Source organism: Lipotes vexillifer, unplaced genomic scaffold (genome assembly GCF_000442215.2).
Source record: "Lipotes vexillifer unplaced genomic scaffold, Lipotes_vexillifer_v1.1 scaffold1004, whole genome shotgun sequence".
Classification (NCBI taxonomy): domain Eukaryota; kingdom Metazoa; phylum Chordata; class Mammalia; order Artiodactyla; family Lipotidae; genus Lipotes; species Lipotes vexillifer.
The window spans coordinates 100,500-113,377 of record NW_006793064.1 but is presented as its reverse complement, the minus strand read 5'-3'; the positions used below and the strand labels follow the sequence as shown (position 1 = coordinate 113,377).

General features: G+C 57.9%; 1 protein-coding gene across 5 annotated transcripts in view; it reads left to right on the top strand.

Annotated features, from left to right (window-relative positions):
• CAMKV (CaM kinase like vesicle associated) overlaps positions 1–11,629 on the top strand; it is a 12,832-nt gene extending 1,203 nt beyond the window's left edge. The window contains exons 1-12 of one of the 5 annotated variants that reach the window (XM_007466215.1): positions 1–156; positions 8,450–8,551; positions 8,662–8,793; positions 8,976–9,050; positions 9,394–9,403; positions 9,547–9,667; positions 9,824–9,899; positions 10,000–10,136; positions 10,297–10,375; positions 10,613–10,700; positions 10,997–11,108; positions 11,211–11,590. In XM_007466215.1, the coding sequence (XP_007466277.1) occupies positions 8,457–8,551; positions 8,662–8,793; positions 8,976–9,050; positions 9,394–9,403; positions 9,547–9,667; positions 9,824–9,899; positions 10,000–10,136; positions 10,297–10,375; positions 10,613–10,700; positions 10,997–11,108; positions 11,211–11,569 (1,284 nt within the window). In that variant the 5' untranslated portion in view covers positions 1–156; positions 8,450–8,456 and the 3' untranslated portion in view covers positions 11,570–11,590. Of the gene's footprint in view, positions 157–8,449; positions 8,552–8,661; positions 8,794–8,975; positions 9,051–9,264; positions 9,404–9,546; positions 9,668–9,823; positions 9,900–9,999; positions 10,137–10,296; positions 10,376–10,612; positions 10,701–10,996 lie in introns of those variants that run through there. The other 4 variants (XM_007466213.1, XM_007466214.1, XM_007466211.1 and 1 more) reach the window with 4 other exon arrangements.
• The last annotated feature ends 1,249 nt before the right edge of the window (positions 11,630–12,878 follow it).

Sequence of the window (12,878 nt, the reverse complement as noted above, 5' to 3'; positions counted from 1 at the left end):
GATGCTGGAGGTTCGCGAGCCGAAGTGGCTGCAGCTGGCGCCGCGTCTGCCCCGCGTGCCCGGAGCGGATTCTGCCCGCCGCCCCCGGAGCCCTCGGCGCCCCACTGAACCCGCGATCGCTTCCTCCCTGTGACCGACCAGCGCTGCAGGTGCGGGGTGACCCGGGAGGGGGTGGCGGCCCCGGAACGTACGTTGTGGGGTCTTAGGGGATTGAGGCTCTGGCTCGAGGTTCGGGTACCCGAGTGCGCCGGGGCGCTGCAAGGGCTTGGGGTCCCGGCGGGGGCAGAGCACGCGGGCTCTGCAGATTCAGGGCTCGGCGTGCGGGGTTGGGCTAAAGTTCCCCATTGCCTCAGAGGGGTCGGGGGTCCCAAGGGAAGCCTCTGAGACTCAAGTCCAGGCCGATCTCCCCTCCTTGTCCCCCATCCCACCTCCGTCTCGCTGGGCTCCTAATTGTGGAAACATTAACCCTCCAACATTCGTGGTGCCCCGTGGGGGTAGGGGCCGAGGGCTCAGCTGTACCTCTGGACTCCCAGAGCCGCCTCCGGCCCCTCCCAACTGCCCCCGGGCCCCCTCCCTCCCGCTAAGCAGTCACTAATTTCCATGACAACGAGAATTCTTTATGGGCGACAACCTGAAGGGGGCTGGGCGGGGCTGCCGCGGGGTGGGGGAGGAGGCTCAAGCCCTTGGGGACCAGCAGCCCCCTAGCCAAGATCCATCTTCCAAGCCTGAACTCGAGGGCCCGCCGGGGGTCCAGGACACCGACCCAGCGCTGCGCGGTGGGGCTGGGGGATGCACATGTTTCTGCTGGGAGGTGCGGGGCTGGGTGCTCACACGTGTGCCTCCCGCATGTGTGTTGCTGTGCCAGCGGGGGCGAGTCAGCAGCACTGGGGAAGGGGGTCAGGGTGGCAGCACGGTGGGGAGCAGGGCCCCCGGCTGGCAGGGTGAACAATGAGCGAGTGAGTTTCTGCTTTCCCCAGCCTGTAGTGTCTGGCAGAGACCCTAGGCTCTCCCAGCCCCCCATAGCTCTGCCAAACTGCTTTTGTCCGCACCGCTAGGCAGAGCCTGCTTCACCAGGTTCCCTCCCAGGGAGCAGGGCTCTCTGTTCCTCACCAAAAGCTCAGTCTGCAGCAGTCCAGCCCCTGTCCTGCCACCCTCCTCCAAGGCCCAGGCTTTGAGCAACACCCCCCCACCCCCACCCAGGACAGCCCGTGGAGACCTGGCCTGTGACCGACCAGCGCTGCAGGTGCGGGGTGACCCGGGAGGGGGTGGCGGCCCCGGAACGTACGTTGTGGGGTCTTAGGGGATTGAGGCTCTGGCTCGAGGTTCGGGTACCCGAGTGCGCCGGGGCGCTGCAAGGGCTTGGGGTCCCGGCGGGGGCAGAGCACGCGGGCTCTGCAGATTCAGGGCTCGGCGTGCGGGGTTGGGCTAAAGTTCCCCATTGCCTCAGAGGGGTCGGGGGTCCCAAGGGAAGCCTCTGAGACTCAAGTCCAGGCCGATCTCCCCTCCTTGTCCCCCATCCCACCTCCGTCTCGCTGGGCTCCTAATTGTGGAAACATTAACCCTCCAACATTCGTGGTGCCCCGTGGGGGTAGGGGCCGAGGGCTCAGCTGTACCTCTGGACTCCCAGAGCCGCCTCCGGCCCCTCCCAACTGCCCCCGGGCCCCCTCCCTCCCGCTAAGCAGTCACTAATTTCCATGACAACGAGAATTCTTTATGGGCGACAACCTGAAGGGGGCTGGGCGGGGCTGCCGCGGGGTGGGGGAGGAGGCTCAAGCCCTTGGGGACCAGCAGCCCCCTAGCCAAGATCCATCTTCCAAGCCTGAACTCGAGGGCCCGCCGGGGGTCCAGGACACCGACCCAGCGCTGCGCGGTGGGGCTGGGGGATGCACATGTTTCTGCTGGGAGGTGCGGGGCTGGGTGCTCACACGTGTGCCTCCCGCATGTGTGTTGCTGTGCCAGCGGGGGCGAGTCAGCAGCACTGGGGAAGGGGGTCAGGGTGGCAGCACGGTGGGGAGCAGGGCCCCCGGCTGGCAGGGTGAACAATGAGCGAGTGAGTTTCTGCTTTCCCCAGCCTGTAGTGTCTGGCAGAGACCCTAGGCTCTCCCAGCCCCCCATAGCTCTGCCAAACTGCTTTTGTCCGCACCGCTAGGCAGAGCCTGCTTCACCAGGTTCCCTCCCAGGGAGCAGGGCTCTCTGTTCCTCACCAAAAGCTCAGTCTGCAGCAGTCCAGCCCCTGTCCTGCCACCCTCCTCCAAGGCCCAGGCTTTGAGCAACACCCCCCCACCCCCACCCAGGACAGCCCGTGGAGACCTGGTGCCCTTCCTGCCCCCCCACCCCCAGTTGATTCCTGTCAGCTTTAGGCACCTGCTGGGCCCCGGTTTCCTCAGCTGGGCAACTGGTGACTCCACTCCCCTCGGTGTCAGGCGCTGGGCCCTGTGGTGGAGAAGAGGTCTCTCCCTTTCTTTTACAGCATTTGGTGTGGGCCCCCAGGTGCCATAGGCTGCCTTTCCCATATCAGCTTTTGGCCCTCCTCTCCAGCCCTTGTCCTGGCAGGTGGGCAGTCCTTGCCCTGGGAGAAGACCACAGAGTCAGTGATATCCATCCAGGGAAACTGAGGCATAGTGGAGGGATGCTGTGCAGTTGTTATCCTGTTTCTAGGTTGCTTGGGGTGCTGTTTCTGGCCCTCAGACAGGATCCACTATCGGGGAGGGGGACGGTGGTGGCAGGGAATTAGGCTGAGCTGCAAGAGAGGCCCTGGGGACCCAAGGCCTCTAGAGGACAGCAGATGGGGGTGGGGGTGGCTGGGGAGTCTAGGCAGAGCTGGGTCAGCTGAGAGGAGGGGCTGTAAAGGGAAGCAGCCAGGTCTCCAAGCTTCATTTCCAACCCCCAAGCCTGTGCCTTCGACATGTTGGACCTTCCTCACCTAAGCTGCTGTGATGACAGGGAGAGAGGCTGAGGAACTGTGAGGTGACCGCAACAGCTGGCCTCTTTCCCAGAGCTACGGCTGTCCCACACCAAGTTCAGTGCATGTCTAGGGGAATACAGGAGGGGTCAGTCTCAGAGGTCCAGGCATCAGGGGCAGCTCCTGGTCCAGGTGTGCAGAGCACATGGTCATGGAGGCCTTAGGGCTCTGCTGGGCATCCACAGGCCCCTTTGAAATCCCCTGCCCACCTTCCCTCCTGTGTCCTGTGCCTGCATCCTTTTTACTGTGTCAATTCTTTACTCCCCTTCCATCACAGGTTCTGCCTTTGTCTCTCTGTGTCCCTGCCCCTCTCTTTTCTAAAGTCTCTCAGTTCCCCACCTCCCCTTGATGGGGACCAGGGTCACAGAACCCATGGGGAAGGAATCAGGCCAAAGTCTCAGGGAATTCTTGGAGAATTTGAATAACACCTCTCCTCTCCCCTCCCCTCCCCTCTCCTTTTTAAAAAACTTCCATCACCATAGCAACCCTTTACTCTGGGGCCTTCCCTGAATTTCCCCTCCTCCGCTCACAGGGAAGCAGGGCCCCCAGTGAATTTTCCTTCAGGGGCTCAAAGACTGGGACCCCAGGTGCCTGGAAGGGGTCAGCTGGCTCTCAGCTCTGCCTGCTTATTGAAGGCTGAACTTTCTGGAGGCAGCACCTGATCCGATGCCCACCCCTCAAGACTGGAGAGTACCCCCGCCCTCTGCCTGCGCCCTCATTAGATGGGAGAGAGTCAGCAGCAGGAACTATGGACCATGATTTAGCTAGAGCCTGAGGCCCAGCCAGGGCAGCCCCCTGCCCAGTTACCTAAAGCAGTTGGATAGTGGGCGAGAAACTTGACTCTACCTCCTGACACAGACCTGAGAGTGAGGTCTCTTATTTCTGCCGGTCCGGCATCCTGTGGGTGAGGTCTCTGCGGCACGCTGGGCAGAGCTTGGGCCTAGGCATGTCTATTACAGCAGGAAACCCAGCCCCAGTCCCTGAGAGAGGAGAGCAGGGAAGGGGAGGGGTTGCCTGCAGGCTGGTGTTCACAGCTGCCACTAAATTGGGAGGTGTTGCCCACAGTTGTTGGGAGGCAGCTGGAGGCCTCCTGGGCTCCCCCTGGCCTCCCGAGGTTTACTGCAAGGTCTGAAGCCCCACATGGCAGAGGACCAGGGTGGCAGGTAACTCCTGTTTATGGCGACGAAAGGTGGGGCTTGAATCAGGCTGACCCCAGTAGAGGAGGGGCCAGGACTCTCTGTGGGACCCCTGGGCCTCTGGAGCTGGCCTCTGTCCTATTCGGGCCTCCCCTGGGCCAGACTTGTCTTAGGCTACAGTAGGGTCCCTAGGGGACCCTTTATTACCAAGGCAGAGGCTCCATCAGCATTGCCTGAGGGGCCAGACCTGAGGAGCAGGTAGTAGCTAGGGAATGCTTGGCCCTCAGGCTCCCTTAGAGGCTCCCTCAGGCTCTGCACTTCCCCCAAGCTCCCTTTGGACCGCCCCCTGTGCACACCAGTCAGTTTCTCTGCAGAGAATGGAAGGAACCACATCTTTAGGGAAACGGCAGCTATGGGACTTCTGTGCCCTCCCATGTCCCAGTGTGGACTTAAGGCCGAGCCCAGGTCCCGTGTCATTGCGGGGGAAGCTCTCTATTGTTGGATGTTGAGTCTGGGCTGTCCGGGCCATGGGGGTTAGAAATGCACGCCCTCTTTCTGCCTGGCCTTCCACCGTTCTTGAAGCCGTCCCTCAGCTTCTCCTCCCTGCTTTGGGGCCAGGGCCCCCTTGTTGCAAGCAGGTGCCAGGGGCTTGGTACGCACACCCGCAGCCTCCTAGGCAGCAGCAGTGGGTAGCAGATGGTAGAGTGGGTGGGGGTGGAGGGGACCAAGATGCTAATCTGAAGCAGGGCCCCCTTTTCTCCTCTCTTTGCCCTGGGGCCAGGTTGGGGGTGGAGGCAAGTGAGTGCAGTTAGGTTGGTGAGGAGAGGCAGTGACTGGCTGAGATCAGGGCCGCTGAGGGAGGGAGGAGACAGGTCTGTCCCTGCCCCTGCCATGAGGCTTCAGGACATGGCTCCAGGCTGTTGTGACTGAGCACTGAGCAGGTCCAGATTTCCGTGGTGGAGACAGACCCCCATGACCAGCCCAGAGTCCCTGCGGGTACGAGTGCCTGTGCACGGCCAAAAGCTGGGCCAAGATCAGGGACAGGCACGTACAAAACCTCCCACGCCATGCGGCTGAGCAGGGAGCTCTTGGTGTGGGGTGGGTGGAGGTGGAGTTTGTGGAAGTTACCTCAGCGAAGGGTGGTTTTGAGCCTGGAGCTTCAGGATCGTTGCAGCCAATCTGTGGCACAAATAGCCTTATAATGTCAGAAATCACAATGAAAGAAGAGATTTAGCCCTGGTCTCAGCACCTAGCTCATGTGGAGGCTGCTCCACAGAGAGGCCAGGATGGGCACTGCCCTTGCCAGTGCCCACAATTCCTGCCATTGGGTGGACACAGTTGAGCTGGCGAGTCACCTGTTGTTGGTTGTTTAGGTAGTTGCTGATTTATTTAATGTTAAAAATAACTCTGCCGTGACAAATAGGATACTGATGGGAGGCTTTGGGGGAAGGGCATTCCTGCCAGAGGGAATGGTGTAAGCAGAGCAGCAGAGCTGGGACACAGGTCCCTCCCAGCCCTCCTGGGGGACCTGTAGGCTGAGGTACAACCCTCCCACCGAGTACAGGGCCCTTGGATTGCAGCCTAGGAAGGGAATCGCTGCACATAAGACCAATGAGGGGACTGATGCAAGCCCCCTCCCCCGGATTGTTTGGGCATAGAGATGGGTGGCCGGCAGTGGTGGGTGGCCATGCCTCTGCTCTCAGCTGTGAGAGTGGGATTCTAGCCACAGGCTCCTTCCCAGCAGATGCAGGAGCAGGGCTGTGACCATGGCGGCAAAGATACGCAGTCAGGGACGATCTTCAAAGCTTCTCTTGTTTGCCTCTGCAGTGCCTCACAAGATGGCTTAAGCCCTAGCTTGAATCACACTGATGAAATGCATTTGTGTTCCCTGAGTCCAAAGAACCTGGATGCGGGAATGATGGAATTTGTTCCCTAAAGCGGAGGGCAAATTTGAGGGAGAACTTTCAGGACTGGGTGCCCTAGGAAGTGGGTAGCCTCCACCTGGGAGGAAACAAGCAGCAGCCAGGGCTGACCAGGGGGCTTGTGTGGGTCCTGGCCTTTGACCCTGGCTAGCAGAGTCCCTCTGACCAAGCTGCTTCCTCTGGTGGTGGCTTCCTCTCTCCTTCACTACCCTGTGGCTATGAGTCACTTCAGGTAGGGGTGCATCTAGGTAGCCAAGGCCCCAGCCCAGCCCCTTAGCATAGCAAGTGCTAATCGGGGTGGAGGGAGACTATGCACAGTCAGGAGAGGCAGAGCAGTTTCAACGCAGCCTCAGTGTGAAGTGTGTTATCATCCCAGTGTCACACCAACCAGGCATTAAGGAGGCTGACTCTGGGTCAGGTCTGGAAAGGTCCAGACACTGTCACCAATTCCCCTCCTGAAGTTTACCTCTGAGCAAGGGCCGTGAGTGCCTTTTCCTGTGGGTGCTGGAGCCAGTCCACTCAGCACCGCAGGTGAGGATTGGGCTGGCAGGGTTGCAGACCCAGGGGGTGCCATGCTCCGGGTGCCAAAGTGCCTGGAACCTACTGGAGTCAGCTGCATGTGGTCATCCTTGTGCCTGGAATAGCCACCCCTGGCCGGGGGCCTCTCCCCTGGACCTCATGGTCCAGGTCTCCTGCGGGCCCTGGCAGTGAGGCACTAGGCAGGCTTGTCTTGCTTTTCTGGACCATTACCCCTTCATGCCTCCTGGCAAATCCTTTCCCTCTGAGGCCCAGCCCTAATGCTGCTTCTTCCTCAAAGCCTTTCCTCATTTCTCCACCCAGATGGGGGTTCTCCCTCTGAAGAATCCCCAAGCAATATTTATTTATTTATTTATTTTCACCGGGTCTTAGTTGCGGCAGGCGGGCTCCTTAGTTGTGGCATGCGAACTCTTAGTTGCGGCATGCATGTGGGATCTAGTTCCCTGACCAGGGATCAAACCCGGGCCCCCTGCACTGGGGGCATGGAGTCTTATCCACTGTGCCACCAGGGAAGTCCTGCAGTATTTATTAAATCAGTAAAAGTAATCACAGTACAAATCCTAACAGAAAATTAATAAGCAATAGATATAAATCTGCCCCTCTGACACCCAATTCTTTCCCCCAAAGAGAACTTATTTTCTCCCATAAAAGAGTCTCTGAGTGTACACAGGTATATAAACTTTAAAAAATTTACCCCAGTGTAGCACCCTTTACCCACCATTCTGTCCCCTGCTTTTTTTCAGAGACTGTCCTACAGCAGCACATTTTGATCTATTTTATGCTTTTTAATAGCTATCAAGTAGCTGAAGACAGTATGGATAGCCATAATTTTTATTAACATTTTTTTATTGTGAAATATAAGAAAGATCTAGGAATGTGCCCAATATGTGTATGTACATTTTTACAAATTATTATAAAGTTGAACACCTTTTAAACCACGACTCAGGTGGTTCTCAGGTTCAGAAATAGGTCCTCCAGAATCCCCCCGCCCCCGATCACAACCTCTTTGTTTCTCTTAGAAAGACTCATGGTGTTTATTTCCTAGTGTTTCTTTATAATTTTACCAGTATGTCTGTATCCTTAAACAGTATAGGTTAATTCTGCCTGTTTTGAACTCTGTATCAGTAGAATCACACTATATGTATTTGGTATTTTTTTCACTCAACACTGTATTGGTGAGATTGACCATGTGCTTGCCTAGAGCTGTAGCTCCTCGTTTCCATTGTTCTGTAACAATATTCCATTGTGTGACTGACTCTACCACAATACATCTTGCTCTCCATGGATATGTGGGCTGTTTCCAGTTTAGGGCAATTCTGAATATCGCAGCCATGAGCACTCTTGTATGAGTGTCCTGCTGCACAAATGTACATAGTTAGCAGTGCAATTGTTGGTGCACAGAATATGTTCGACTTCAGTAGTTTTACCAAACTGTTTAGCAAAGGGGAGACTTGCCCTCCACCAGCAGTGCTCGTGTTCTCCACATCTTTGCCAACACTTGGCATCTTCAGACTTGTGGAGATGATTCTCTGGTGGGTGGGTAGATACAGCCCCTTTCATCTGTGGAATTACTGAAATTTAAATAAATCATTTGATAAATCTTCTTTTGATTGTATATAATGCAAAGTGATTCACGGATATGTCAGTTTACTATATTTTTCATAAGCGCAGGGGCTTGTTGTAGTTCGGGCAGCCAAGCTGAGTGGTTGGAGGTACAGCCAGAAAAGCAGGCACTGGATCTGAGCCTGATCACCCTCTAGCCCTTCCTGGTGTAGACTCTGCCTCTGACTTGGTCTGAGACAGGTTGAGGTTTCCCAAACGCAACCTTTACATTGTGGGGAGAAGTGGGCTGTGGTACAGCTGAACCAGACCGCATCCTGCCCACAGCTCAGCCCGGCAATGCCGTTTGGGTGTGTGACTCTGGGTGACAAGAAGAACTATAACCAGCCATCGGAGGTGACTGACAGATATGATTTGGGACAGGTCATCAAGACGTGAGTGCCGGGTCTGTTGGGCAAGGGTGGGTGGGCAAGGGCTGGGGAAAGGGGAGCGGAGTATAGCCCACGCTGAAGCCAGGGCTGAGTGGAGTGCCTGCTGGCTGCAGTGAGGAGTTCTGTGAGATCTTCCGGGCCAAGGACAAGACAACAGGCAAGCTGCACACCTGCAAGAAATTCCAGAAGCGGGATGGCCGCAAGGTGCGGAAGGCAGCCAAGAACGAGATAGGCATCCTCAAGATGTGAGTATGAGGCCCAGGGCGGGGATGGGGTAGGGGAGGTAGCTGGGAAGGGCTTCGAGGTCCGGAGGCCTCAAGCAGTACCAGCCTCTGGCCAGTTAGTCTGCTGTGGCTCACAGTGGCGACCAGAGCCTCTCTTAGGGGTTCACCTAGCCCTGTCTATTGGCTCTTCTCTCTGTTGCCAGGGTGAAGCATCCCAACATCCTGCAACTGGTGGATGTGTTTGTGACTCGCAAGGAGTACTTTATCTTCCTGGAGCTGTGAGTGTGGGTCTGGGGTTCCAGGATTCCTCAGTCTCCCAGGTCTTTACCTGCTCTGCTCTCTGCAGCCAGGGAAGGCCCCCCTTCTGGACCCTCGGGGTCCCAGGTCCCTGTGACTTGCCCAGCCAGCTGCCTGGTGTAGGCAGCCTGCCCACGTGCTCCTGCCCCACCCCCAATCCTGCCCACGCCGGGCTCAGGGGCTGGTGTCCCTCAGGGCCACGGGGAGGGAGGTGTTTGACTGGATCCTGGACCAGGGCTACTACTCGGAGCGAGACACGAGCAACGTGGTGCGGCAGGTCCTGGAGGCGGTGGCCTACCTGCACTCACTCAAGATCGTGCACAGGAACCTCAAGGTGAGGCCAGCAATCAGGTCAAAGGGTCAGCTGGCAGCCGGCCTGGGGCTGGGGTGGGAAGCACCTCAGGGCCGTGGTCCAGCCTCTGAGGGTTTCATGGTCTCTTCCTCTGCCCACCCACATGCCATTCCTGGCTGGAGCAGCTGGAGAACCTGGTTTACTACAACCGGTTGAAGAACTCAAAGATCGTCATCAGCGACTTTCACCTGGCTAAGCTAGAGAATGGCCTCATCAAGGAGCCCTGTGGGACCCCCGAGTACCTGGGCAAGCAGGGAGTGGGGCAGGGCAGGGTGGGACACAGCCTTCAAGGAGTGGCTCTGGGTAGGGGTGGGAAGGAAGTCCCTATCCCAGCAAATGGGTGTGAGCGGTACAAGGCCTGGCCAGGCCTGATATTGACCAGCAGGTGGACACTGTTTGCAGCCCCAGAGGTGGTAGGCCGGCAGCGGTATGGACGCCCTGTGGACTGCTGGGCCATTGGAGTCATCATGTACATCCTGTGAGTGGATAAGCCGGCAAACAGCCTGGCAGCCAGGTGGGGTGGGGGGGTCTGTGTCCATGGCCTTCCTGAGTGACCCTGTCCTTGGACCCCTGCGCAGGCTTTCAGGGAATCCACCTTTCTATGAGGAGGTAGAGGAAGATGACTATGAGAACCACGACAAGAATCTCTTCCGCAAGATCCTGGCTGGCGACTATGAGTTTGACTCTCCATACTGGGATGACATTTCGCAGGCGGGTGAGGAGGTGCCCAGCATAAGGGCAGAGTGAAGGGTTGGCGTGGGGGACTGCTCTCAGCCTTCTCTGTTGGACTCTGATCCTATCCCCGAGCCCATTCATCACCTCTAGACAGTGAAATGGGTTGCCCAAGCTTAGCCTCTCCCTGGCTTTGTCCCTAGCCAAAGACCTGGTCACAAGGCTGATGGAGGTGGAGCAAGACCAGCGGATCACCGCGGAAGAGGCCATTTCCCACGAGTGGTGAGCAGGGCCCAGGGAGGATGGGAGGAGAGGCCCGGGGTCCCTTGGCCTCTGTCCTCCTCACACCTAGCAGCCTCTATCCTTGAGGCCTCAAATTGGGGTTCAGGGGGCACCCAGAGCTCAGGCCAACCCAGAGGGTCTGCCTGGTAATCCTTGGTTCTTACAAGGAAAGGGTTGGGCACAGTCTCCATGAAGGCCATACCCCCTCAGATCCAGACGCACTTGCACCCTTTCCAGGATTTCTGGCAATGCTGCTTCTGATAAGAACATCAAGGATGGTGTCTGTGCTCAGATTGAAAAGAACTTTGCCAGGGCTAAGTGGAAGGTAAGGCTTGGATGGCTCCCTTTCCTGGCTTGATCCCAAGTGCTCCTTCTGGCACCACAGTTTCTTGCCTAAATCACACCCCTGCAGCCACATACAGGCTTTTCTTCAACCGTCAGGTGTAGCTGTAGCCACTGCTACTACCTTAGGCAGGTGTGCTGAGCAGCTGGGTCCCCGGCCCTGGGTTGGTCAGAGGCAGCCAGGGCACGATGGAATGGTCTGGGTTTGGCCTTCGCAAAGGAATGGATCCAGCTTCTGTAAGCCTCGCTCTGAGCCTCTCTCCACTGTCTTTCTTTCAGAAGGCTGTCCGAGTGACCACCCTCATGAAACGGCTCAGGGCACCGGAGCAGTCCAGCACGGCTGCAGCCCAGTCTGCCCCAGCCACAGACACTGCCACCTCTGGGGCTGCAGGCGGGGCCACAGCTGCAAGTGGAGCTGCCCCAGCCCTTGGGGGCAGTGCCACCCCAGCCACAGCGGGTGATGTTACGAAGAATGATAATGTAGCCCCTGCAGACCGTAGTGCCACCCCAGCCACAGATGGCAGTGCCACTCCAGCCACTGATGGGAGCATCACCCCAGCCACTGATGGGAGCATCACCCCAGCCACTGATGGGAGTGTCACCCCAGCCACTGACAGAAGTGTTACTCCAGCCACTGATGGGAGAGCCACACCAGCCGTGGAAGAGAGCACCGTGCCCACTACCCAAAGCAGTGCCACACTGGCCACCAAGGCTGCTGCCACCCCTGAGCCGGCTTTGGCCCAGCAGGACAGCACAGCCCCAGGGGGCACAACAGGCCAGGCTCCACCCTCTAGTAAAGGGGGAGAGGCTGCTGGCTCTGCCCAGGAGTCTCGGAGGGAGGAGACCAGCTGAGTGGGCAGGCTGTGGGGGGGCGGGGGATGGGCAGGAGGGTGGGAGAGTGGATGAGGGGCTTCTCACTGTACAGAGAGTCACTGGCATGATGCCCTCGCTCTCCCCTGCCCCTGCCTCCCAGCATGGGGCATGTCTGGGGGCCACAGGAGAGCAGTTTCATCTCCTGTGTGTATGTGTGTGAGTGGTGGGCAGGCCAGAGGCAGGACCAGCCCCAGCCCCTGCATGGATTCCTTGTGGCTTTTCTGTCTTGCTAGCTTCATCAGTTTCTGTTTCTTGTGGGATGCTGCTCTAGGGATACTCAGGAGGTCCCTGCACCCCTCCCCCTTCCCTTTTTGCCTCACAATTCCCCCAGGCAGGCCCTGCAGGTCCCATCCTCTCCCAGGCCCTAAATTGGGTGGCCTTGCCCTGAGAGCTGGTCCTCCAGCGAGGCCCTGTCAGCGGTCTTAGGCTCCTGCACATGAAGGTATGTGCCTGTGGTGTGTGGGCTGCTCTAGGAGTGGAAACAGGTTGGTATTGAGAATGCTATAATCTCAGGCAGTATGCTTTAAGACAAGACTGGTCACATGGCTGGGGGCACTGCTTGGTAGCCATGGGGGTCCTCAGAAGTGAAAGAGAATGAGATGGAGGCTAGAAGCCTCCATCTTTATCCCTGGGAAGTCTCTCCCAAGATTCTTGTTCTATTTCCTGCCCTCCTGGGTCCTGCAGTGGGTTGCCCTGTGCCCTGAACTGCCTGAGCCTGTAAGGGGAAGGAGGAGCAATGAGGATGTGGCAATGAGATCTGGGAGGGCAGAGTGCAGGCCCAGCACCTAGTGTATCAGCCTAGCTGGGTCCTTACCCTGGGCCAAACAAGGAGTGCTGCCCCTGGCTCTTCCCACATGGGCTCCCTCAGGCTCAGTCCACAGTCCTTTCCATACCTGGGGGCCTGCTCTATGGCAGTGTCCCATAGTCTGATTCGGGGTTTGCCCTTCACAGGGGCAGATTTTCTGCTCTCTCAATTCAACAACAAAATAGAGAGGAACCCCCTCTATGTCTATGACCCACTTTCCCTTCTATCAAGGCTTGGAGAGAGGCCCAGGTGCCTCTGAGCCATGCTGAGTTGCTTTTGCTGGAATGAGGGAGTGGAACAAAGCTCCCCAGTTTCCTAACGGAGGCTCCTGGCAGGTGCCCTTTGTCAGACCCCACTACAGCCTGGGCAGGCAGCTGCACTGGTCCTGGCCCTCGCTTGGCACTTGGGGGTAGTCCTGCCCTTCTCCCTGCATGCCTGTGGGTCTGCTCTGGTGTATGAAGGTCGGTGGGCTGTGTACCTGCT